At 48.7% G+C, this 27,189-nt stretch overlaps 1 protein-coding gene across 1 annotated transcript in view; it reads right to left on the bottom strand.

Moving 5' to 3' along the window:
* kif26ba (kinesin family member 26Ba) overlaps positions 1-27,189 on the bottom strand; it is an 891,296-nt gene that overhangs the window by 708,439 nt on the left and 155,668 nt on the right. Inside the window, exon 3 of the mRNA XM_085979789.1 lies at positions 24,126-24,671. Within this exon, the coding sequence (XP_085835915.1) occupies positions 24,126-24,671 (546 nt within the window). The remainder of the gene's footprint in view (positions 1-24,125; positions 24,672-27,189) is intronic.

The following is a 27,189-nucleotide window of genomic DNA, read 5'->3' as shown; positions in this document are numbered from 1 at the left end:
CCGCCGCCAACCATCCGGACATCTCCAGTATTTTTATAGCTAATAAAACAAAAATGGTCAAAGAAAATCGGGGAACCCCCCCACCCCACCTTTATGATTTCTCTCCCGGGGTGTTGCTCGCAGCTGTGTCCAGGAGATGAATCTTTAATTCCCGGAGACTCCAGGGCCAATCGTGGAGGGTTGGCGACCCTACTTCCACCTTACAGCGCACACTGTGCTACAGGAGGCCCAGGGCCTAAAGCACACTCAGTCGGCCCAATTGGTACCAGTACTGCGAGCGCACACCACCAGCCCTCCCATCCTCTCACCTTGACGAAAGAGTCCTGTACAAAATGGGTCTGAGCAGCTCGATCCAGTTTCTAGTGAGCCTGAGACTGCAGCACAAAACGAGCTATAATTCAGTACAAATTCACACCAGACTGGGAAACACACAGGATGAATGTTGTTAAGGAAATTGACGGGATTGAAGGCCGATAAATCCCCAGGGCCTGATAATCTACATCCTAGGGTAATTAAGGAAGTGGCCCTAGAAATAGTAGATGCATTGCTAGTTATCTTCCAAAATTCTATAGACTCTGGAACAGTACCCATGGATTGGAGGGTAGCTAATGTAACCCCACTATTCAAAAAAGGTGGTAGAGAGAAATCGGGGAATTATAGACCGGTAAGCCTGACATCGGTAGTGGGGAAAATGCTAGAGTCCATTATAAAAGATGCAATAGCAGAGCACTTGGAAAACGGTGACAGGATCGGACAAAGTCAACATGGATTTACAAAAGGTAAATCGTGCTTGACTAATCTACTGGAATTTTTTGAGGATGTAACTGGTAGAATAAATAAGGGAGAACCAGTGGATGTAGTGTATTTGGACTTTCAGAAGGCTTTCGATAAGGTCCCGCATAAGAGATTAGCGTGTAAAGTTAAAGCACATAGGATTGGGGGCAAGGTACTGACTTGGATGGAGAACTGGTTGGCAGACAGGAAGCAAAGAGTTGGAATAAACGGGTCTTTTTCCGAGTGGCAGGCAGTAACTAGTGGGGTACCGCAGGGATTGGTGATAGGACCCCAGCGATTCATAATATATATTAATGATCTAGACGAGGGAACTAGATGTAATATCTCCAAGTTTGCAGATGACACAAAGCTGGGTGGGCGTGTGTGCTGTGAGGATGCCGAGAAACTCCAGTATGATTTGGACAGGTTGGGTGATTGGGCAGATGTATGGCAGATGCAGTATAATGTGGATAAATGCAAGGTTATCCACTTTGGTGGCAAAAACAGGAAGGTAGATTATTATCTGAATGGCAATAGATTGGGAGAAGGGGAAGTGCAACAAGACCTGGGTGTCCTTGTGCACCAGTCGCTGAAGGTAAGCATGCAGGTGCAGCAGGCGGTTAAGAAGGCAAATGGTATGTTGGCCTTCGTAGTGAGAGGATTTGAGTATAGGAACAAGGATGTCTTGCTGCAGTTGTACAGGGCCTTGGTGAGACCACACCTTGAGTATTGTGTGCAGCTTTGGTCGCCTTATCTGAGGAAGGATGTTCTTGTCATGGAGGGAGTGCAGCGAAGATTCACCAGACTGATACCTGGGATGGCAGGAATGACGTATGAGGAGAGATTGGGTCGATTGGGCTTATACTCGCTGGAGTTTAGAAGAATGAGAGGGGATCTCATTGAAACTTATAAAATTCTAACAGGACTAGACAGACTAGATGCAGGAAGGATGTTCCCGATGGCGGGGGAGTCCAGAACCAGGGGTCACAGTCTAAGCCATTTAGGACAGAGATGAGGGGGAATTTCTTCACCCAGAGAGTGGTGAACCTGTGGAATTCTCTACCACAGAAGGCAGTTGAGGCCAATTCATTAAATATATTCAAGAAGGAGTTAGATATATTTCTTAAGGCTAAAGGGATCAAGGGATATGGGGAGAAGGCAGGGACAGGGTACTGAATTTGGATGATCAGCTATGATCCAATTGAATGTCGGAGCAGGCTCGAGGGGCCGAATGGCCTACTCCTGCTCCTATCTTCTATGTTTCTATGATTCAATGATTTGATAGGGTAGATAAGAGAGAAATTTTGGTATTTGGACACTAAAGGAGTCGAGGGATTGGGCGGGAAAGTGGGGATGAGGTAAAAGATCAGCTATCATCTCATTGAATGGTGGAGCAGGCTCGAAGGGGCCGAAGGGCCTACTCCTGCTCCTATTTCTTATGTTCTCACGTCATTTCTCCCCATCCCTCTTGCGAGGGGACGAATGCAAAATACAAAAAGCAAAGGCCAAAGCAAAGGGTTCCAAAGCCCTGTGAGGAGAATGGCCCCGTGCATCTGGCGGGTGTGTTTCCCCAGCATGCTTCTCGAGAGCAGTGAGGAACTTTCCGAATCTTTGGCAGAGGCTATCTCACCCCCCCCCCGTCCCGAGGGAGACCCCAATGCAATCACCGCATCCTGATAGTGCCGCAGACTGAGAGTTGCCCTCTATCCAGCAGTAACTAGTGAAGTGTACAGAATGACACCATGGAAGTGTCATGTTCAATAACGCCCGCAGGTAATGAATGCTCAGTGCCAGACAGCGCTGCCCGTGTCAGCCCGATACATTAATTGAAGCTGACGCCGCTAACACTTATTTCAGATTTCCAACACCCGCAGTATTTTGCTTTTGCACTGGAAACACCTAATGCGCCTTTTACTTTTCAATCAGGACACTGGAGGCTCCTCGTTATAACTCAAAAGCTCCCTCGTTCCTCTCGATTGTTTTATGGTGGGAATGCTGTATCTCCAGCTTACTTCTCATCAGGTAGTGTCAGCTGTGGCTCTCCTTCTTCTTAGGCAGTCCCTCGGAACCGAGGATGACTTGCTTCCACACTAAAAATGAGTTCGCAGGTGACTGATGAGTCCAATGCGGGACCTACAGTCTCTGTCACAGGTGGGGCAGACGGTGGTTGAAGGGGCGGGTGAGTGGGGTGCTTGGGTTGACATGCGCTCCTTGCGCTGCCTGTGCTTGGCTTCCGCTTGCTCCCAGCGAAGAGACTCGAAGTGTTCGGCGCCTTCCCGGATGCTTCTCCTCCACTGAGCCGTGGCTCGGTGGGCAGCGCTCTCACCTCTGAGTCAGAAGGTTGTGGATTCAAGCCCCGTTCCAGAGACTTGAGCACAAAAATCTAGGGCTGACACGCCCAGTGCCGTGCCGAGGGAGTGCTGCTCTGTCAGAGGTGCCGTCTTTCGGATAAGACATTAAATTTAGGCCCCGTCTGCTCTCTTGGGTGGATGTAAACGATCCCACGGCACTATTCCGAAGAAGAGCGGGGGAGTTCTCCCCGGTGTCCTGGCCAATAGTTATCCTTCAATCAACATCACTAAATATCTGGTCATTATCACAGTGCCGTTTGTGGGAGCTTGCTGTGCACAAATTGGCTGCCGTGTTTCCTACATTACAACAGCACTTCAAAATCACTTTGGAATGTCCTGGAAGGCGCTATATAAACGCAAGTCTTTCTTTTTCTTTTCATTACTTCGTATTTACAGCACAGAAACAGGCCATTCGGCCCAACTGGCCTCGGCCGGTGTTTATGCTCCACCTGAACCTCCTGCCACCTCTCTTCCTCGAACACTATCAGCAGATCTTTCTATTCCTTTCTCCCCCATGTAGCTTCCCCTCAAATGCATCTTAGATCCTTTTGCCAAGATGTTCTCAGTTGAAAAAGGAATGCCTCAATCCATTGCGTGGCTGGAGACCAGGATAGAATCGTAGAATCAACCAGCTCAGAAGGAGGCCATTCGGCCCATCATGCCTGTGCCAGCTCTCCGAAAGAGCCACCCAATTAGTCCCACTCCCCGATAGCCCTGCAAATTTTTCCTTTTTAAGCAGAGATCCAATTCCCTGTTTCAAAATTACTATATTGCTATGAGTTGTTGTGATCTGGAATGCACTGCTTGAAAGGGTGTTGGAAGCAGGTTCAATAGTGACTTTCAAAATGGAACAGGATATACACTTGGAAAGCAAATATTTGCAGGGCTGTGGGGAAAGAGCGAGGGGTGTGGGACTAATTGGGTGGCTCTTTCAAAGAGCCGGCACAGGCACGGTGGGCCGTATGGCCTCTTTCGGCGCTGTGTCATTCTATGAATAATCATTCATGTGTAACAATTTTTACAATCCTCTTTAGGGGGATAAGGGACCTTCTGAAAGGTACCCCTGGACAATGCCAATAGTTTTCAACAGACCACAATAGCAATTGAGAGGATTTTTTTTTTAAACCTGGACGATGCTTTGGTTCATGAGAGGATGTATAAGATAGTGTCACTGGCAACTTTAACAGCCCACAATCACTTAGATGGTGAACCGGGGAGTAACTGGTGTGTGTGCGGGGTTTCGAAATGTTTTGGTTGTAAAATCCATGGCTATTTGAGATAATTGCTGCAGCATGTGAGGGTGCTGTTTAACAAACAGTTAACTACTTGCTCTTCTCTGGCAACACTGCCCTCGGCATGACCGATACCATTCCTAATTGAACAGAGTTACGAGCCAAACCGTCTCTATAATCCCCATTGACACTGGAGGCAAATCCAGAGACATTCAACAAACGCACCCTTCTTGTGTAAAGGGAGAACGCCAGCGTTTGTATTTTGGGCTTGCAAGTCAGAAACTCCTCTGTACAAGCACCAGGGTTCCACGGCCTTGATGATGTCATCCTCCTGACCACACTGGGGCTTGTCAAGCAGCCATTTTGGTTTTATATTCGATGCCAGCAGATAACTTAGAAACAAGTTGCACTTGTGTCCTCAAAACTCATTTTAATGAACAGAAAAATTGCAGGTTGGTGAGCACAGAAGCAGAGAAATCCCAGACAACACAGAAATCCATTTTTACTAAAGCATCGCAGTACTTCCGGAGGTGCCGTCTTTCAGATGAGACGTTAAACCGAGGCCCCGTCTGCCCCCTCTCAAGTAGACGTAAAAGATCCCCACGGCACGATATCACGAGTTATCCCCGGTGTCCAATATTTATCCCTTAATCAACATCACTAAAACAAATTATCTGGTCATTATCTCATTGCTGTTTGTGGGAGCTTGCTGTGCGCAAATTGGCTGCTGCGTTTCCTGCATTACAACAGTGACTATATGTCAAAAAGTACTTTATTGGTTGTGAAAGGCGCTATATAAATTCAAATTCTTTTTTTTTTTAAAGTGGTTAATACACCAATGTGCTATGACATGGTGTGGTAGGGAGTGGCTTTGGCCCAAAATTCCTGAATGGTGAGTGTCCAATCTCAGCTCAAAGGTGGGGGGGAGGGAAGGAGGGGTCGTCCCCCTCGAACGCGGTCACTCACACCCCAACTACTTGCTCAACAGTGCCTCTGGATTTGGCCCGGAGGCGGGTCGTTGGCCAGTTCTTCCTGTCCTCGGGGATCCAAGGAGGTGTGTCGATATATTTGAAAAGTTTGAACAACGCAACTGCTATAAACACTAGACCAGTCAAAGAGGAGAAAAGGCCTTTTGCCCCACTGAAGTTTGCCCCTCCAGCAGCCTGGCTCTCCCATCCTCGTATCCAACTACACTTTCAGTGCTTATCATGTCTTTGACTTCCTTAACTGGTGGATGGTTCCAAAGGGGAAAAATTGGGTTGCTTTGCACCTCCCGTTAGGGGGCGCCAACGGGACGCAAAGCCCCTAGCGCCCAGGCGCAGCGCCACTAACGCCTCCTGCGAAATTCAGCAGGAGGTTAACGGCGGCGGTAGCCGGTAGTGCCCCACGGTGCTGCGCCTCCGGCGATGACATAATTGCCGTGCGCAGCGCCCCGCTCGCGCCTCCCTGGCCTACCACTGGATGATACGTCCGACGGGGTCAGGGTGGTGTTTTTGCAGCCCCGGAGGTGCAAATTAAAGGGCACCTGCCGGGCGGCCATTTTTTTGGGCCGCCTGCCAGCACATGCCCCCTTCCGCTTCTTGATGCGGGGTGCCGAAGGCGATCGGTCAGCCTGGCATTCCGGAGAGCGCTGTGCTAGGCCCCTCCCCTTTAATGAGGGGAGGGAGGCCTGTAATACCGCGGTGCCACGTGCCGATGCGTGTGGCGCTGCGATATTGAATGGTAGCGCCCCAGGAAGGAGGGGGAGCGCTTCCAGTAGCGCCCTGCCTACTACTTGGGGCACTACCACTCAAGTTACAGCGCGGGGCGCTAACTTTTTCGGGCCGCTAAAAGTAGCTCCCCAGCGAAGTTAGCGCCCCAAAGGGGGCGCGACCGGATTTTTCCCTCCAAATGTTTTGTTAAAACCAATTTTGGAGAGGTGGTGGTTCAGGTGGGAACCTCACTGAGATAGATCAGATATTAAATGGAATAGATAAGGTGAACTCAGCATATTGTTCCAAGGCAAGTCAAGCCAGTAGGACATTAATTTAGATGAGCGAAAAGTAGATTTGAAACAGATATTTACTGATAAATATTTGGAATAATCTTTTCATTAATTGATTGATTCTAAGTTCTGCTAACTGGTCAAGCTTGATTCACATGCCCTTAGTTATATCCTCACTGGGAGTTTATCGCCCTGCTTTCCTTGCAGTTAATTCATATGTTCCTCACCTGTTCTATTGCTGCTTTATGAATACAAAATTAATTATAATAAATTAGCATATAGACACGAGTGACGCCAAAGTGTGACGCTGAATTGTGATACAGGAAGTATTGCGTGATGGACAAAAGCGCACACTAGACGCAATGGGCTAGAAATTCAGTAGGCTTTGCGCCCAGTTTTCGCCCAGAGAGGGCTTTTGCACCACTTGCTGAGCTTTCGCCGATATTCAGCGCTGCGGTAATGGCGGCGTTAGCCAGTAGCGCTGCACCGCCACCGATGACGTCATCGGTGTGCGCAGTGCCCCGCTACCGCCCCGCTACCGGCCCGACCACCATATTGAGTTGCGGCCGCCTCTTCCGCAGCGGCCGCAAACAGCGATCAGAAAACGGGGCTGTACTGTAGCGTTAGCGGGGCGAGTTAAGGCGGATGTGCGGCCGGCCGCTTTTTCGGCGGCCGCCTGCCCGCACCTCCTTCCCCGGCCTCCTCCACCACCCCCCCCCCCCGCGGCATTGCCGGCTGTTTTCCGGGAGCCCGACACTTCTCCGTGGTGCCGGGCTCATTTGCCGGCACTAGCGAGCGGCGATCTCGTTGTTGCAGGCACCTCCCCCTTAAGAGAGGGAGGAAGGCCTGCAGTACCGCAGCCTGCCGCTCCGCAGCGAGTGGCGCTGCGGCACCTAGCACGCCGATATTCAGTTTCAGCGCCCCAAACGGGGGCGCCGAAACCCTTGAATAGCGGCCGGCTTCGACGTGGGGCGCTGAAACTGAATTTCCGGCGGGCGCAAGTGGCTCCGCGCGCAGCGGTAACTTCTGGGCGCAAGCGAGCTGGCGGGCCCAAACTGAATTTCTAGGCCAATATTTTTACAGATACAACAGTAGCTACGTTTGCTTCAAAATGCAATCAAGCTTCATACACATTCCCTTGATCATCCTCATACCGCTGGACTCGATATCCACCGCCTTTCACCTCCTCCACCACCGACACACTGTGGCTGACATACATGATGTAAAAAGACTTGGTTTGAGTATAAAACAAGGCTTTAATCAACTGTTTCAAAACCATGAGATTTCTAGTTACATCACTCGTTCCTGGTTTCAGAAACATCCTGAACAAGCTGGGCCCGCGCCCGAGTATTTATACTCCTTGGACGGCGCCACCAGCTGGCCGCCCAGTGTTACTTCATGAGTCATGATAAGATTCATGACAGTACATATGATCAACAGGATGCATTGCAGCAACTCACCAAGGTTACTTCAACAGCACCTCCCTCCCCTGCCACATCTGACCTCCCCCACCCTCCACCACCCCCCGAGAAGGACAAGAGGCAGCAATGTCATCAGAACACCATCAGCTCAAAGCTCCGCTCCAAGTCACACGCCATACTGACTTGGGCATGGAATCATAGAATGATACAGCACAGAAGGAGGCCATTCGGACCTTTGTGTATATCATTGTTCCTTCATCGCTGCTGGGTCAATATCTTGGAACTGCCTACCTAACACCATTGTGGGAGCACCTTCACCACACGGACTGCAGCGGTTCAAGAAGGCGGCCCACCCCCACCGTCTCAGGGCAACTAGGGATGGGCAATAAATGTCGCCCTGGTCAGCTTTATCCACGTCCCTAAAAAAAAAGTCTACAAGCATCTGTGTATTACTGGCTCCAATATACCTAGTCTGAGGGAGAACCAAAGCTGCAGCACGAGGTGAATGGCAGAATGTACAGCAGGACTAAAGAACCCCATCTGGAAGAGAGCTGATTGAAGTTACGTCCCATTGATAGTTAAAAGGGAGGTTGAAGTAGCAGCATCAGTAGAGTCACTAGGCAACATGGTGCTGAGCCAGCAGTCTTCGTGGAGCCACTGGGACACGAGTCAGAGCCAGAAAGAATGAATGGCTCTGGCAGACACTGCTCTGAGTGGCATGGGGCTCTCTGGCTACGGAATTGTTCTGTTCTCTGGTACAACTGAGATACTGCTCTATATGTTGATGTGGGGGGTGGGGGGCGGAACTGTACCGTTAACCCTTACAGTGCCAAAAATGCTCAGCAGTCTCCAAAATACACCCTCTTTCCACACAACACCTACAAGAAATGATTTACTGTTTGATTCTAGTGAGGGGTTTGGTAAAGTGAAATTAGAAAAATGCGAGAGCCAAGCAACTTCATATTGCTCAATACTGTTGCACATTCTCCCTTTATAATTCCCCTCCACCCCTGCCCCCCCTCCCAAGTAAGTCCTTTACCGTCAGGTGATCCCACCCGCCTCTGTGGACACCGTCTATGACATGATGGGGTGAACCGCTATGGACCAGACTAGCAAGGCTTCACCAGTGGCTCCGCTGGTAACTGCACTGGACAGTTGGGAACGGTGCGTTTTGGCTCCTACAATTAGTAATACAGCCCCTCGGCAAAAGAACGAGAAATCCAGCCACCTACTGACTCTTGGTGAAAAGTACATGAGTGCAAGCTGGGTGAGGTCGGGACAGGCTCGGCCCTGAGGTCTCCCACAGAATAGCCCCTTTTCCATTTCGCACGTGCCCTCATAGATGAGGCCAGGACTGAGCCCAGAGAGAAAGGAAGAACATTCAGGAAATCACACCTTGGTACTCTTCGGACCGAAGTGCAAGAAACGACAGCGTATGCGCAAAGCGATGCGTAAAACAATCAGAATTAGGGTTCTGTTACATCATTGAGACCCGTCGGGGGTACTGGCTGATGTCACTCCATCGGATCTGAAATAGTTCAGAACACAGTGGGAATTTACCGCTTCCCTGTACATTGGAAAACCCAACAGATAGATAAGGAACAACAAAAGGACGCAAAATCATTGTAAGGGTTCACATAACAGGCCCAATAATGGTGCTAGGTGCGAGGTGCATGTATGTGTATATGTATATACGTATGAAAATGTTGGTTGGCATGTGTGTACCTGTGTGTGTATAAGTGTACTTATGTATATATGTGTTGGCATGTATGTATACATATGTGTGGGTGCATGTATGCATGGGTACCTGTGTGTGTGTATATAAGTATGTATGTGTTGGTGTGTGTAAGTAGGGCTGTGTGTTTTTATATATGTGTGTGTGTTTGTATATATGTGTTGGCACATGTGTGTGTGTGCCTGTGTGTATGTTTCTCTCTCTGTGTGCTTGTGTGATGTATGTATATGTCTGTCTGTGTTTGCGTGTGTGTTTGTTGGTGTGTGCTTTTGTGTTTGTTTATGAGTGTATGTAGGTGTCCGTGTGGATGTGTGTGTGTATTTGTCTGTCTGTGTGTGTTTGTGGGTGTATGTGTCTGTGTGTATATGTGTCTGTGTATGTGTGCGTGTGGATGTGTCTATGTATGTGTGTGTATCCGTGTGTATATATGTGTGGGTGTTATGTGTTTGTGTATGTCTGTGTGGGTGTGGATGTGTCTGTGTATGTCTGTGTGTTTGTGTGTTTCTATCTGTGTGTGTGTGTCTGTGTGTGTGTCTGTGTGTGTGTGTGGGTGTGTGTTTGTGGGTGTGTCTGTGTGTGTATGTCTGGGTGGGTGGGTGTTTGTGTGTGTGTGTGTCTGTGTATGTGTGTATGTATGTCTGTGTGTGTGTGTGTCTGTGTATGTCTGTGTGTGTGTGTATGTCTGTGTGTGTGTCTGTGTGTGTGTGTATGTCTGTGTGTGTGTGTGTGTATGTCTGTGTGTGTGTGTGTGTCTGTGTGTGTGTGTATGTCTGTGTGTGTGTGTGTGTGTGTCTGTGTATGTCTGTGTGGGTGTGTCTGTGTGTGTTTGTGGGTGTGTGTGTGTGTGTGTGTGTATGTCTGTGTGTGTGTGTGTCTGTGTGTGTGTGTATGTCTGTGTGTGTGTGTGTCTGTGTGTGTGTGTATGTCTGTGTGTGTGTGTGTGTGTCTGTGTATGTCTGTGTGGGTGTGTCTGTGTGTGTTTGTGGGTGTGTGTGTGTGTGTGTGTCTGTGTATGTCTGTGTGTGTGTGTGTATGTCTGTGTGTGTGTGTGTGTGTATGTCTGTGTGTGTGTGTGTCTGTGTGTGTGTGTATGTCTGTGTGTGTGTGTGTCTGTGTGTGTGTGTATGTCTGTGTGTGTGTGTGTGTGTGTGTGTGTCTGTCTGTGTGTGTGTGTATGTCTGTGTGTGTGTGTGTGTCTGTGTGTGTGTATGTCTGTGTGTGTGTCTGTGTATGTCTGTGTGTGTGTGTATGTCTGTGTGTGTGTGTGTGTGTATGTCTGTGTGTGTGTGTGTCTGTGTATGTGTGTGTGTGTATGTCTGTGTGTGTGTCTGTGTGTGTGTGTATGTCTGTGTGTGTGTGTGTGTGTGTCTGTGTGTGTGTGTATGTCTGTGTGTGTGTGTCTGTGTGTGTGTGTATGTCTGTGTGTGTGTGTGTCTGTGTGTGTGTGTATGTCTGTGTGTGTGTGTGTGTGTGTCTGTGTATGTCTGTGTGGGTGTGTCTGTGTGTGTTTGTGGGGGTGTGTGTCTGTGTATGTCTGTGTGTGTATGTCTGTGTGTGTGTGTGTCTGTGTATGTCTGTGTGTGTATGTCTGTGTGGGTGTGTCTGTGTGTGTTTGTGTGTGTGTATGTCTGTGTGTGTGTATGTCTGTGTGTGTATGTCTGTGTGTGTGTATGTCTGTGTGTGTGTATGTCTGTGTGTGTGTGTGTGTGTGTGTGTGTATGTTTGTGTTGTCTATGTGGGATAGTTAGTGATGTAGTGCAAAAATCTTAACTTTCTCTGCTGCTGGTACAATAATGTGCAATAAATATTTCTGTGCTTGCCACTGTTTGCCCCCCTCAGTTTTGCTATTGTGCCCAGTGAGGAGGGTGGACTTAGCACCTGAAGTATGTGAGGGGTAAAGTACTTTTCCACTCTGCAGTTTGTTTAACGGTTGGCATGGTTTAATGTGAGTTTTCCCTCTTTTGCCCTGGGCTGCAGTCTGTTTTGATACATTTGCACTTTTAAGCAATACTAGCTGTGTAGAGTTAGGATTGGCTATAGATAGGATCGGGGGAAAGAGAGAAAACACCATGGTGAGCGAGAGGCAAAATATCTGCTACTAGCGATCAGTGACTGGAGTTTAACGGATGAAAATCGCTTAGCACTCAAACAAGTGGTGTAACTACTAAAGGAACCGTGTATAAAGCATGAATTCCTGTTGGCCAAAAGTGAAAATGACCCCCTAGATATCCATCGACCAGTCAGCCCAACACTGGTAGTGAGTAAGCTTTTAAAGGCCATAATACAGGATAAAATTAATGCTTTGAAAGATATGGGTTAATTAAAGGTATGTAGCGTCGATTTGTAAAAGGCAAATTTAATAGAAATCTTTGAGGAAGTAATGGGGTGGAATGATAAAGAAAATGCAGCGGATGTTGTGTACATGGACTTTCAAACAGCATTTCATAAAGTACCACACGGAAGGCTGTTCATTAAATCAAGGCACATGTTTTAGAGGCAATGTGGCAGCATGGCTTGGAGGTTGGCTTAAGGACAGAAAACAGAGAGTATCGGTGAATGGATGTTTTCAGATTGGAGTGTTATAAAGAATATTGCCCCCCCCCCCCCCAAGGGTCAGTGCTGGGACCATTGCGCTTACTAGAATGAGAGACACGTTAGTGAATTGGGAAAATAGATGTCAGATCAAATTTAATGTGAAGAACTATGAGGTAAGACATTTTGGGAGGAAAAATAAAGAAACATCCATTAAATGGTAAAACCTTAAAAGGGAATAGAGGTACAGAAAGACTTAGGGGTTCAAATACACAAATCTGTAAAAGTGGAAAGACAAGTTGATAAAATTGTAAGGAATAAGATATGGGATCCTAAATCTTATCAATAGGGATACAAAGTACAAAAGGTAACAGTGAAACTGTGCAAATCACTGGTTAAACCGCTGTTGTGGGAATGATGTCCAGGCCTTGGAAAGGGTGCAGAAGTGCTTCACTAAGATGATACTGGGGCGAAAGACTTTAGCTATGAGGAGAGAGTAGAGAAACCGGAGCTCTTTATTTACCAGAACCTCCCTGTCTTGGTGCACACATGAAGAATGGTCACTTTGATGGTCACCGACTCCAGGAGAGGATGGGTGGAGAAAATTGGGGCCAACCAGTTGCTGATTTCTTCTGGACGTGAGCAGCTGGACCGGCCCTCCGGCCCGCCTAGCAGGCTTCATTAGCGCTCCGCCACCCGGACCCCAGGAGCTGGCACTTGTGGGCTGGGGTACAGTGGTGGCGCTCGGACTCTCGCCATGGGGTTAATGCGCTCGCAAGCCTTTCAGGGGCAAAGTCACCTCAGGGCGGGCTCACAGCTCAGTGGGCACGTTCAGCCATTGTGGCCAGTTTGCCAGCTTTTACTCAGATGACTGGTTGGAATCCAGGAACTCGCTTCTGTAAAATGGGGGAGCCTGACTTTAGCATTCATCAGCACCTAGCGAGCTGTAAATGATTAGCAAAACAAATAAGAATCCCAAAGCAGAAAATACTCCCTCGGTCCAAACAATGGCTGCTCTTTCAGTTGAAGGGGGGTCGAGTGCCCCCTGAGCGTTAATTAATTTTCTTTTTTTTAAGTGAGTGCCCTCCTCCTTTTCTATTGTGTGTCCTTCCAAATCAGGTTGTCCACTTATTTGCATTGTGGATGAGAAGCTGGCCTTTGTTATGTCGTTGCTAAGGGCTGCTTCACACCTCTCTAAATACAGTATACGATGTGTCAGTTCACTTACGTGTGTTCCTGGAATGTTTTAGCACCAGTGCTCCACAGATGCTTTTATCCATTTCTTTTCTTTTTTTAGGAAACCGCCTCACGAGAGACTATCAACACCGATTAAATACCGATGAACCCGTCATTCAGGTACGCTGCAAATGTCAAGGGCACCTGAGCGGCCATTTTAATTCAAATCCTAAGAGTCCGACAGGAAGCATAGGCCGTTGGCCGGTGTGGGCAGACAAGCTGGCAAGGTTTGATATGGCTGGTCTGTGTCGAGTTATCTGAACTTACCCGGGGTAGCGGGAGGGAGAGAGCACTACAGTTGTCCTCACTACTCCTAGGCTGGGAGAGAGCTGGGGTGGGGGGCATCGCCAGGGGGGACAGTGGGGATCAGCAAGTGTTTCCACCCACTGATCACTATCTAGAGACCACCTGCTGGAAAGTGTGGGCAGGATCAGCCTTGACTCTGATCCCATCCATCACACTCCCCGCCCCCCCGCCCCCCCACCCCCCCCCCCGCTAAATAATTTAGATTTATAGAACGTCCTTAATGTGCACAATGGCCCTCAAGCCACTTTCCAGAAGGGGAACAGGAACATCAAGCCGGAAACAAGAGGTTAGGAGGCCTGCAAGAAAAAAATGGGACTTGAGAACATTTTTTCAAAGGAGGAGAGGGAGGCAAAGAATTCTGTCAAGCGAGACCGAGGCAGCGGAATTCTCTGCCGTCAATGGTGGGACAGAGGGAGGCTGGGACGTGCAGGAGGCTAGAGTGGTCAAGTAGCAAATAGCCCGTTGATATTCATCATCTGGGCTCTGATATATAAAGCAGGGCCACATGGGGGCCTCCGATCCAGCGAGAGTCAGCGGCTCCAGGCGAGGAACGACGATGGAAAGCATTACAAATGTTCAGCAAAGTGTCGTAATGCACCACTCGTGCATTGCTGGGAGGTGCTCTACTGTGTCTAAACTGCGCAGGGAGATATAAAGCCCAGCAAGTACGATAAAAGGAGCAAAAATTCCAACCTTTATCTCTTAGGCAGTCCCTCAGAACCGGAAATGGGTTCTCAGGTGACTGATGAGTCCAATGCGGGACCTACAGTCTCTGTCACAGGTGGGGCAGACGGTGGTTGAAGGGGCGGGTGGGTGGGGTGCTTGGGTTGATGTGCGCACCTTGCGCTGCCTGTGCTTGGCTTCCGCTTGCTCCTGGCGAAGAGACTTGAGGTGTTTGGCGCTTTCCCAGATGCTTCTCCTCCACTTTGTGCGGTCTTGGGCCAGGGATTCCCAGGTGTCGGTGGGGATGTTACACTTTTTCAAGGAGGCTTTCAGGGTGTCCTTGAAGCGTTTCCTCTGCCCACCTGGGGCTCTCTTGCCGTGCTGGAGCTCCGAGTAGAGGGCTTGTATTGGGAGTCTCGTATCGGGCATGCAGACAATGTGACCCGTCCACCGGAGCTGATCGAGCGTGGTCAAAGCTTCGATGCTGGGGATGTTGGCCTGAGCGAGAACACTGACGTTGGTGCGTCTATCCTGCCAGTGTATGGGGAAGTGCCTTCCACTCAACTGTCAGATGATCTCAACTGTTCCAAGGAGAGAAGTCCGTACACTTCTTACGGGTAGATATACGTCTGGGCAATAGTGCAAAGCGGGCGGTACCGCATTGGCCGCCGGTTGTACACCCCGCCCGATATTCGGTTCCGTTAACTTCCATCGAACTGAACATTGGGCGTGTCCTTTAACGGGTGGTAAATGCGATTCTGCCTGATTCGTGATCCCGCCCAGGTCCAATTTAACCCCTTCGCGTCTTAATCAGCATCTGGGAGCAAAGATTGTGTGTAGAACCTTCCCTGGCAATGTAGCTTCATGCCCTTGTGTTATCACCATTTCGACTTATGGTGCCGGTGAGGTGAAACCTCACCACGTCACATCAGAATAAGAACAGTGCAAATTACCTGCTCTCGGGCTGCCTCCAGGGAGCAGCTTCAAGATGTACAAATATCGAGCCATAACCAGGACAGCTCCCTTCTCTAAGATGATAGGGCAGGCTGGAGTCCGCACTGAGGCCTGTCCAGACTGTGCGATGGACTTTCTTTGTCAGTCCGTACTTCACTCACCTTCTGCATCCTTACCCTGGAGATAGCTTTCATGAACCGCATTTCCCAACGCTCATGCACAAGGCATTTCAAAGGTTATTGGATTAGAAGATGAAAGTTCCTTGTTCTCATTTGGCTTCCTGTCCATCACTCGACAAGAGTGACGGAAGAACTGCCTCTTCTCGGTGAACGTACGGATCTTTTGGAAATCTGGGCAACAAACTTTCATTGTCAGGTCTACCTGTTGGGAAATGCAAAGCAGGGGCAGGAGAAAACTTAGCTTCAATTGGGGGTCAAAGAGCAGTGTGCCACTGGAGCACTTTCAATGTAAAATGACTCCTTCCGCTGTGGGGTATGGATGTAAAAACCTTCTTCTAAACTTGCAGCCTTGTCGGAGAAATTTAGTTTTTCTTTTAAAGCATTCTGCCAACTCCCCGCCCCCTCCCCATCCCACCTCTGCCCCCTCCTCTCATAAGAACATAAGAAATAGGAGCAGCAGTAGGCCATACGGCCCCTCAATAAGACCATGGCTGCGGAGTGCCAGCCGCGATCGGGCACCCTGGCACTCCACGAGCGCTGGGCTCTTTTCCCGACACCCTGCTCCCTGGTGGGTCAGCAGGGCCGCTGGTGCCCCTCCCCTTTAATCGGGGGGGGGGAGCCCTACAGAACGCGACACTACGTGACAGCGTGCGTGGCGCCCGATATTCCATGGGAGTGCCCCAAGAGGGAGGGGGAGCGCTTCCAGTAGTGCCCCGCCTCCTGCTTGGGGCGCTACCATGGAATTTTGGCTGCGGGGGCACTAACTTTTTCGGGGCAGTAAAAGTAGCGCCCCGGCAAAGTTAGCGACCCAAAGGGGGCGTGAGCCAATTTTCCCCCCTTAGAGTCCAAAAATCTATCAATCTCTGCCTTGAATATACTCAACGACTGAGCATCCACAGCCCTCTGGGGTGGAGAATTCCAAAGATTCACCACCCTCCGAGTGAAGAAATTTACCCTCATCACAGTCCTAAATGGCCGACCTCTTATCCTGAGACTGTGACCCCTAGTTCTAGACTCTCCAGCCAGGGGAAACAACCTCTCAGTATCTACCCTGTCAAGCCCTCTAAGAATTTTATACATTTCAATGAGTTTGATATGTTTCATTGATTCCATGCGAGGCAGTGATCTTTCAGTGACCCTTCAGACCTAAGTGATTGTTCTTCATGTGTGAGCCCAGACTGAGCATGAATTATAAACAAGTGCAGGCAGGGGGGGGGGGGGGGAAACGGCAGAGGTAGGGGATGATGGGTGTATCACAGCCAAACCTGACCCTCTACTCACCTGCTACCCATGCATACAGGGGGGTAACGACCAGAACGGTGAACCGCGGTTGATTCTCCCCTGCCTCACCCAGCTCTGCTGGGGCCAATTGTACTGCCCCTACCGCCATCCGTCTCAGATCATTAAACCAACGAGAGATCATACCTGGGATCTTCACGGGCTGTAATGCTCAGCTACTCATTGCTTTAACCAGCTGGGCCAACAGAAGAACCCTCAGTCTAATGTTGTCCTCCAGCTGCTGCCAGGAGCCTTCAAGACACCTGCCACTCCAGATCTAGGGCTCCCGAGGGGGCTGCTCCGTTGGCCTGACCCGGGAGCTCAGTCTGAGAGTGGCTCCTTACAGTTCAGCGGCACCTTTCAGCCTAGATGCTGAGTGGGAGGCAGGTATACAAGTTCAGTACCCAGGTAGCTGCGAGCCTTTGAGTGGTAAAGCTCTCTGGCTGATACGGATGCCGACCATTACTGAACTGTTTATGGGGAAGCTAGATAAGCCCGTGAGGGAGAAGGAATAGAAGGATATGTTGATAGGGTTAGATGAAGAAGGTGGGACATAAACACGCCATGGATTTGTTGGGCCGAATGGCCTGTTTCTGTGCTGTAAACACTTTGTATGTATGTACGAAGCCACTTGCCCACAAAACCCATGGCTAACGTCAAGTCACATGGCTTCCTAATAGGTAGGATTGAAAGTCTTGCATTTATATAGCGACTTTCACAACCTCACAATGTCCTAAAGCACTTTACAGCCAATGAAGCACTTTTTGAAGTGTAGTCACTGCTGTAATGTAGGTAAACACGGCAACCAATTTGGGCACAGCAAGCTCCCACAAACAGCAATGTGATAATGACCGGATAATCTTTTTTTTAGTGATGCTGTTGAGAGATAAATATTGGCCAGGACACCGGGGAGAACTCCCCTGCTCTTCTTCGAAATAGTGCCATGGGATCTTTTACGTCCACCTGGGAGGGCAGATGGGGGCCTCAGTTTAACATCTCATCACCTCCGACAGCGCAGCACTCCCTCAGCACTGCACTGGAGAGTCAGCCTGGATTTTGTGCTCAAGTCTCTGGAGTGGGACTTGAACCCACGACCTTATGACCCAGAGGCGAGAGTGCTACCAACTGAGCCAAGGTTGACAAGGAGATCCGAGGTGGCAGGCCGCTGTGGAAGTGTAGCGGGAACGTGAAAACTAAAATTCTCCTACAAACTAGGAGAATTTAAAAAAAAGTTCCTTAAACGGGAGATAAGGAGAAATTATTTTACGGAGCGAGTTGTTACGATATGGAACGCAGTGTCTGAAAGGGTGGTGGAAGCAGATTCAATAGTATTTTTTAAAAGGGAATTGGATAAATACTTACAAAGGAAACACGTGCAGGGTTGTGGAGAAAGCGCGGGGGAGTGGGACCAATTGGACAGCTCCTTCAAAGACCCAGCACAAGCATGGTGGGCCGAATGGCCTCCTTCTGTGCTGCACGATTCCATGATTCTAATTAAATGGAGCGAGTATGTTACAATAATAATTCCCTCAAAACATCCCCATCTGCTTTAAAGGAGCACTGAAACAGTCAGCGTGGGTACTTTAACCTCCCGAATGGAGCTCCAACGTTTTCCCAATTTATCTCAGTGGAATCTAAAAGGTCAAAGCTGACTCCAATTGAGAAGCAGTCGGGGTCTTGGGACTGACTGCTGCCTTTTATGTGCTCGGTGAGCCTGTGTGGTGTTTGTTCAGCTACACTCAGGATATTCAGTACATGACCACTGGTGAGATCTCACTTTGATTATTGTTTCTGTTCCTCCCCACATATCCATCTCCGACAACCAGGCCCATCCCATAAATAACCGATGTTAGTCAGAGAGTGAGAGTGCGGCCATCTGGATCCCTTTTCAAAGATCAACCAGGTTCAGAGCAGGCCGGAGGACCACTTCCTCTGGCTGCTACTTCTCAGCATCGTAAACATAAATAAATAAAAAAGCAAGACTTGCATTTAGGAACAGGAGGAGGCCATTCATTCCCTCCAGCCTGTTCCGCCATTCATTCAGATCATGGTTGATCTGTATCTTAACTCCATCTCCCCGCCTTGGTTCCCTTTCCCTTAATACTCTTGGCTAGCAAAAATCTATCAATCTCACTTTTAAAATTTACAATTGACGCCCCCCCCAGCCTCAACAGTATTTTTGGGGGAGAGTGTTCCAGATTTTCACTACCCTTTGTGTGAAGAAGTGCTTCCTGACATCACTCCTGAACGGCCTGGCTCTAATTTTAAGGTTATGCCCCCTTGTTCTGGACTCCCCCCAACCAGAGGAAATAGTTTCTCTCTGTCGACCCTGTCAACTCCTTTAATCATCTTAATTAGATCACCCCTTAATCTTCTGTATTCAAGGGAATACAAGCCTAGTCTATGCACCTCAACACATTTCTCAGAAACAGCTCAAAGTGTTTCGGATGCAGCGAGTTTTTCAGTGCGGTGACTATTGTTGTGTAGCTAAACAGGACAGCCACTTGCACACAGCAAGATCCCACAAACTGCAGTGAAATCAATGACTAATCAACCTAAAGAAAGGCTTGTATTTCTATAGTGCCTTTCACGACCACCGGACATCTCAAAGCGCTTTACAGCCAATGAAGTACTTTTGAAGTGTAGTCACTGTTGTAAACGTGGCAGCCAATTTGCGCACAGCAAGCTCCCACAAACAGCAACGTGAAAATGATCAGATAATCTGTTTTTGTTGTGTTGTGGTTGAGGGATAAATATTGGCTAGGACACCGGGGATAACTCCCCTGCTTTTCTTCGAAATAGTGCCATAGGATCTTTTACATCTACCTGAGAGAGCAGGCTTAACATCTCATCCGAAAGACGGCACCTCCGATAGTGCAGCACTCCCTCAGCACTGCACTGGAGTGTCAGCCTAGATATATAACCCACAACCATTCAGTCTCAGAGATGAGTGTGCTACCCACTGAGCCACAGCTGAAATCCAGAACACATGATCGAAACTACAGTGAAGTCTCCCGATAAAAGCAGGGTGATTTCCCCAGCAACATGCAGTGAGTGGAGGATGCTTACACAATACAAATTATGTGCGTATAATCAATCCCAGTCACACACAGCAGTGATTGACGAGGGAATTGCCCAATCACTTCCATTCTGGCTGGGAATAGTGGTGTCACGATACGCTTAACATTAACATCCTTTAATCTTGATTTGCCCATTTTGGCTTTGGGGGCGATTTTAACCCTATTCGCTCAGCAGAAACCTGGCGGGTGGGCAGTTAAAATCACCCCTGGCTCTTGCATGTCCGAAAGCCGCCATGATCCCAATGTCTGCAGTTTTAACCTGCTCTCCTGAGCAGGCAGCAAGGACGCCCGCCCAGAGCCAACGGGGTCCTTCTTTACTAAGGCACGCTGCGGCCCGATGACATCACTGAGACCCGACTGTAATTTTAACTCAGGCCTGAGCGGGGAATCCATGGGGAGTTAACCGTGCTGACAACTGCATCGATGGGACTCGCCCTGCAAAAGCTGATGAACTGAAAAGTGTGCGGGAGATTAATTAAAGGGGCACCACATTTGCTGAAGGAGGGTGAAGGGCTGGTGGAGCATCACTTTCACCCTCGCGGCCTCTCAGGAAGTCCTGCTCCTCGTGTGATTTACTTTACTGCCTCGGCAGTGAATCAATTTGGAAAAAAATATTGTATTGAGTGGACGGACAGGCCACCTGGTCTAAGGCCCTCAATAAATGCCGCTCTGGACCCAGGGATGACTATCCCTCCCTCACCGTGAGGAATCTCCCAGTCAGTGATGGCTGCTGATGCAGGAACCCAGTGTATGGGGATTGACGTAAGAAAACTACTAGGCACTTGGTCTAAGCATTAAACAAAGCTTTAATCAACTGTTTTACAACATGGAGGTCTAGTTGTGTCCTTCACTAGTTCCTGTTAAGAATGTCCTGCGCAAGCTGGGCCCGTGCCCGAGTATTTATACTCTCCCTGGACAGCGCCACCCGTAGGCCACTCAGTATTATTTCATAAGTCTTTCTTTCATGAATGACTGATTCATGTCAGGGATTATGGTAGGAAATGGGGTGGCAGGGTTTCCCCCACAAACTGCACTGAAAGACAATACGGCTGACTCCCCCGATCAGGCACTCTCACCGGGAAGGGATGCTCACGGGGAACGCTGGTCTGGACATTGCAGGCCCGCAATCCCCTTCTATTTAAGTTAACGGACAGGAAGTCAAGGGCCGAGGGCCCATGATCTCCTCACCAGCATCCCCTGCCGACACTACTTCCCAATTGGGGGAATCAGCCACGTTTCTGGGGGGTCCCACAATTCCAACAATTTTTTTTTTTCGTTTTGCTCACGAGGGATTGCCCTGATCCCGTCGTCTTCGCGAGGTGTGATGGAAGCTTATACCGGGGTAAAATCAGAACCAATCTCATCTTTCCCCCCGTAACCCTAATCAAGAGTCCGTTTTGCTTTCAATCATCTGACGTGCGTGAAAAGCCATCGCCGGTCTCCGAACCGCACGGGTGGAATTTCCATCTGCCCAGTGAGGAGTGTGCGCTCACTCATCGCAGCAACACACCCCTCCCGCTTGCCTAAGTCTAACTTATAACCAGTTGTAAACAATAACTTGCATTTACATAGCGCCTTTAACCTAGTAAAACATCCCAAGGAGCTTCACAGGAGCATAATCCTGAAAATTTGACGCCGAGCCACATAAGGAGCTATTAGGGCAGGTGACCAAATGCTTGGTCAAAGAGGTAGATTTTAAAGAGCGTCTTTAAAGAGAGGGCGGTAGAGAGGCAGAGAGGTTTAGGGAGGAATTCCAGAGCTTAGGGCCTTGGCAGCTGAAGGCACGGCCGCCAATGGCGGAGTGATGAAAATCGGGGACGTGCGAGGGGCCAGAATTGGAGGAGGGCCGAGACCTCGGGGGGTTGTAGCACAGGAGGAGGTTACAGACATAGGGAGGGGCGAGGCCATGGGAGTGATTTGAGAATTTTCAAATCGAGGTGTTGCTTAACCGGGAGCCAACATAGGTCAGTGAGCACAGGGGTGATGGGTGAGCGGGACTTAAACATAAACATAGAAGATAGGAGCAGGAGTAGGCCATTCGGCCCCTCTAGCCTGCTCCACCATTCAATGCGGTCATGGCTGATCATCCAATTTCAGTACCCGGTCCCTGCTTTCTCCCCATACCCCTTGATCCCTTTAGCCTTAAGAAATATATCCAACTCCTTCTTGAATATATTTAATGAATTGGCCTCTACTGCCTTCTGTGGTCGAGAATTCCACAGGTTCACCACTCTCTGGGTGAAGAAATTCCTCCTCATTTCTGTCCTAAATGGCCTACCCCTTATCCTTACACTGTGACCCCTGGTTCTGGACTCCCTGACCATCGGGAACATCCTTCCTGCATCTAGTCTGTCCAGTCCTGTCAGAATTTTATAAGTTTCAATAAGATCCCCTCTCATTCTTCTAAACTCCAGCGAGTACAAGCCCAATCGTCCCAATCTCTCCTCATACGTCATTCCTGCCATCCCAGGTATCAGCCTGGTGAATCTTCGCTGAACTCCCTCCATGGCAAGAACATCCTTCCTCAGATAAGGCGACCGAAACTGCACACAATACTCAAGATGTGGTCTCACCAAGGCCCTGTACAACTGCAGCAAGACATCCTTGTTCCTGTACTCAAACCCTCTCGCTACGAAGGCCAACATATCATTTGCCTTCTTAACCGCCTGCTGCACCTGCATGCTTACCTTCAGCGACTGGTGCACAAGGACACTCAGGTCTCGTTGCACTTCCCCTTCTCCCAATCTATTGCCATTCAGATAATAATCTGCCTTCCTGTTTTTGCCACCAAAGTGGACAACCTCACATTTATCCACATTATATTGCATCTGCCATGTTTTTGCCCAATCACCCAACCTATCCAAATCATCCTGGAGTTTCTTGGCATCCTCCTCACAGCACACACTCCCACCCAGCTTTGTGTCGTCTGAAAATTTGGAGATATTACATCTAGTTCCCTTGTCTAGATCATTAATATATATTGTGAATAGCTGGGATCCAAGGACCGATCCCTGCGGTACCCCACTAGTCACTGCCTGCCACGCGGAAAAAGACCTTTGCTTTCTGTCTGCCAACCAGTTCTCTATCCAAGTCAATACCTTGCCCCCAATCCCATGTGCCTTAACTTTACACGCTAATCTCTTATGCGAGACCTTATCAAAAGCTTTCTGAAAGTCCAAATACACTACATCCACTGGTTCTCCCTTATCTATTTTACCAGTTACATCCTCAAAGAATTCCAGTAGATTAGTCAAGCACGATTTACCTTTTGTAAATCCATGTTGACTTTGTTCGATCCGGTCACTGTTTTCCAAGTGCTCTGCTATTACATCTTTTATAATGGACTCTAGCATTTTCCCCACTACCGATGTCAGGCTTACCGGTCTGTAATTCCCCGTTTTCTCTCTACCACCTTTTCTGAATAGTGGGGTAACATTAGCTACCCTCCAATCCATGGGTACTGTTCCAGATTCCATCGAATGTTGGAAGATGATCAGCAATGCATCTACTATTTCTAGGGCCACTTCCTTAAGTACCCTAGGATGTAGATTATCAGGCCCTGGGGATTTATCGGCCTTCAATCCCATCAATTTCCCTAACACCATTTCCCTACAAATACTGATTTCTTTCAGTTCCTCCCTTTCATCAGACCCTATGTTCCCCAACATCTCTGGGAGGTTATTTGTGTCCTCCTTTGTGAAGACAGAACCAAAATATGTATTTAATTGGTCTACCATTTCTTTGTTCCCCATTATAAATTCCCCTGATTCTGACTGTAAGGGACCTATGCTCGACTTCACCAATCTTTTTCTCTTCACATATCTATAAAAGCTTTTACAGTCAGTTTTTATGTTCCCTGCAAGCTTACTCTCATATTCAATTTTCCCCTTCTTAATTAATCCCTTTGTCCTCCTTTGTTGAATCCTAAACTGCTCACAATCCTCAGATTTACTGCTTTTTCTGGCCAATTTATATGTCCTCTCCTTGGATCTTATGCTATCCCTAATTTCCCTTGTTAGCCACGGTTGAGTCACCTTTTTTGTTTTATTTTTATGCCAAACTGGGATGAACAAATTCTGTAGTTCATCCATGCGGTCTTTGAATGTTTGCCATTGCCTATCCACCGTCAACCCTTTGAGTGACATTCCCCAATCAATTCTACCCAACTCGCGCCTCAGACCATCATAGTTTCCTTTATTTAAATTCAGGGCCCTAGTCTCTGAGTCAACTACTTCATTCTCCATCTTAATGAGGAATTCGATCATACTATGATCGCTCCGACCCAAGGGGACTTGGTGCGAGTTGGGACTCGGGCAGTAGAATTTTAGACGAGCTCAAGTTTACGGAGGGGTGTCTGTGTGTGTGTGTGTGTGTTACGCACGTGCCTTACAAACACTTACTGGATAGGGGTAGAGCGTCACGCCATTCGTCCTGGACACGGACCACGTTCCTTCCAGGTACTGGTGGGCTTGGATGGCGACCGAGCTCAGGATGTTGCCGTTGCTGGGGCTGGTGACCATCTGCAGCCCGGATTTGGTGACCGGATGCCCGGGGGGGCCGCCCTTCTTCTCCGCCCCGCAGCCAACGCCCAGCGAGTTGGGCTTGCCCGCGTGCTTGTTGGTCAGGAAGCCCGCGTAGGTGGTGGTGGCGGCGGCGTAGGCCGCCGGGACAAAGGCCCAGTCCCGGGCCGCCTGCAGGCTGCCGATGTTGCGCGAGCCCACCAGCGAGGGGATGTTGGAGAGGGGCGGGGGGGAGCCCGGCGAGGGGTCGTACTGCTCCAGCGTGGCCGCCTGCTCCAGTGTCTGCACCATCTGGATGGCCTCCTGCTTCAGCTGGTTGAGGTGGGTGGCGCAGATGTCGCACCTGTTGTCGCGCTCGTTCCAGGCTTTGCGGGTGGTGTTGGGCACCTGCAGCTTGTCGTGGATCAGGGCCGAGAAAGCCGGGTCCTGCGAATAGAAAGAAGGAGGTGTTACGTGAAGGGAGGCAAGCGAGTTACCGCGACTAGTTCCCACCAATCTTCAGTGGGCAGCCAGGCATCCTGTTTTCACTAATACAAAAAACAAAATACTGCGGGTGCTGGAAATCTGAAATAATAACAGAAAGTGCTGGAAATACTCAGCGGGTCAGGCTGCATCTGTGGAGAAAGAAACAGAGTTAACGTTTCAGGTCGATGGCCGTTCGGTAAAACTGGGAAAAGTTAGAGATGTAACAGATTTTAAGCAAGTGCAGGGGCAGGGAAAAGGGGAGGAAAGAACAAAAGGGAAGGTCTGTGATAGGCTGGAAGGCAGGAGAGATTAAAAGGCAAAAGGAGATGGTAATGGGACAAGTTAAGAAACAAAAGATGAGGTGCAAATGGGAATGGCAGAATCATCAACAGCTGCCATACGGAAAAATAGAGGCAGAAGTTCTGGTCTGAAATTGTTGAACTCGATGTTGAGTCCAGAAGGCTGTAAAGTGCCTAATCGAAAGATGAGGTGCTGTTCCTCGAGCTTACATTGAGCTTCGTTGGAACAGTGTAAGAGGCCGAGGATGGAAAGATCAGAGTGGGAGTGGAGCGGAGAATTAAAGTGACAACCGACCGGAAGCTCGGGGTCACCCTTACGGACTGAACGGAGGTGTTCCGCAAAGCAGTCACCCAACCTGCATTTGGTCTCGCCAATGTAGAGGAGACCGCATCCTGAGCAGCAAATACAGTATACTAAATTGGAGGAAGTACAAGTAAATCATCCCTTTTGTCTTTCAATCTCTCCTGCCTTCCATCCTATCACAGACCTTCCCTTTTGTTCTTTCCTCCCCTCCCCCCTTTCCCTGCCTCTGTACTCGCTTAAAACCTAAAACATCTCTAACTTTTCCAGTTCTGATGAAAGGTCATCAACCTGAAACGTTAACTCTGTTTCTCTCTCCGCAGATGCTGCCTGACCTGCTGAGTATTTCCAGCAATTTCTGATCTTGTTTTCACTGTTCAACAACCAATTAAGAATTTGCATTTATATAGTGCCTTTCACGACCTCAGGATGTCCCAAAGCCCTTTACAGCCAATGAAGTACTTTTTGGAAGTGTTGTCACTGTTGTAAATGTAGGAAACACGGCAGCCAAATTGTGCACAGCAAGCTCCCACAAACAGCAATGTGATTAATGACCGGATAATCTGTTTTCAGTGATGTTGATTGAGGGATAAATATTGGCCAGGACACCAGAACTCCCCATCTCTTCTTTGTATCCATGGCATCTGACATGAATCAGTCATTCATGAAAGAAAGACTTATGAAATAATACTGAGCGGCCTACGGGTGGCGCTGTCCAGGGAGAGTATAAATACGGGCCCAGCTTGCGCAGGACATTCTTAACAGGAACTAGTGAAGAACACAACTAGACCTCCATGTTGTAAAACAGTTGATTAAAGCTTTGCTTAACGCTTAGACCAAGTGCCTAGTAGTTTTCCTACGTCAGCATCTTTTACGTGCACCTGAGAGGATAGGCGGGGCCTCGGCTTAACGTCTCATCCAAAAAGCGGCACAACTGACAGTGCAGCACTCCCTCAGCACTGCTCTGGGAGTGTTGGCCTGGATGTAGTTGCTCAATACTCTGGAGGAGCTCGGCAGCAGCAGGCAACCGATTCATAAATCATTCTGATTTTCAGATAGATCGGTTCCATCGGGCAGCGTCCATTAACCAAAGAACATTCATTTAGGGAAGCCCCCTGCTTGACATCGGATCTGGTCAATGGTGGGCCGAGGGGTTCGAGTGGCCCCGTCTAATAACAAAGTGAGATCAATGAGGCCTGTTCGACTGATGGATCGGGTTTGTTACCCTCCTCTTGATCACTTTAAAAAAAAAAACTTTTAATAAGTTTTCATTAAAAAGTAAAACTCCACCCTTTGTGAAGGAAGTCAATGGGGTATGAGAGTACAGTGGTTATGTTACTGGACTAGTAATCAAAAGGCCGGGACTATTGATCCGGGGAACACAAGTTCACAATCCTACCATGACAATTTGAGAATTTGAATTGTTTTAAAAATCTGGAAATACCTAGTGAAAGCATCAGTAAGGCTGGCCATAAAGCTGTCAAAATTGTTGTAAAAATCCAACTAATTCACTATTGTCCTTTAGGGAAGGAAATCTGCTGTTCTTCGCCGGTCTGGCCTATTTGTTTTTTATGCAGCGAGTTGTTATGATCTGAAAGGGCGGTGGAAGCAGATTCAATAGTAACTTACAAAAGGGAATCGGATCAATGCTTGAAAAGGAGAAATTTGCAGGGATTCTGGGGAAAGAGCAAGGGGGAGTGGGACTGATTGGATAGCGCTACCAAAGAGCCGGCACGGGCACGGTGGAATCCATTGACTGAAAGGTCTCATAACTCTGTGTGGTAAACCACTTTTATCGTTCACTATCGTTACACTATAGTTATCACTGTCATATCGTTACTCTATGGTTATCACTGTTCACACTGTTGTATCACTATAC

Source organism: Somniosus microcephalus, chromosome 3 (genome assembly GCF_052327205.1).
Source record: "Somniosus microcephalus isolate GS21.2 chromosome 3, FLI_Smic_1.0, whole genome shotgun sequence".
NCBI classification, from domain to species: domain Eukaryota; kingdom Metazoa; phylum Chordata; class Chondrichthyes; order Squaliformes; family Somniosidae; genus Somniosus; species Somniosus microcephalus.
Note: the sequence above shows the minus strand (reverse complement) of the source record. Positions and strands in the feature narration are given on the sequence as shown.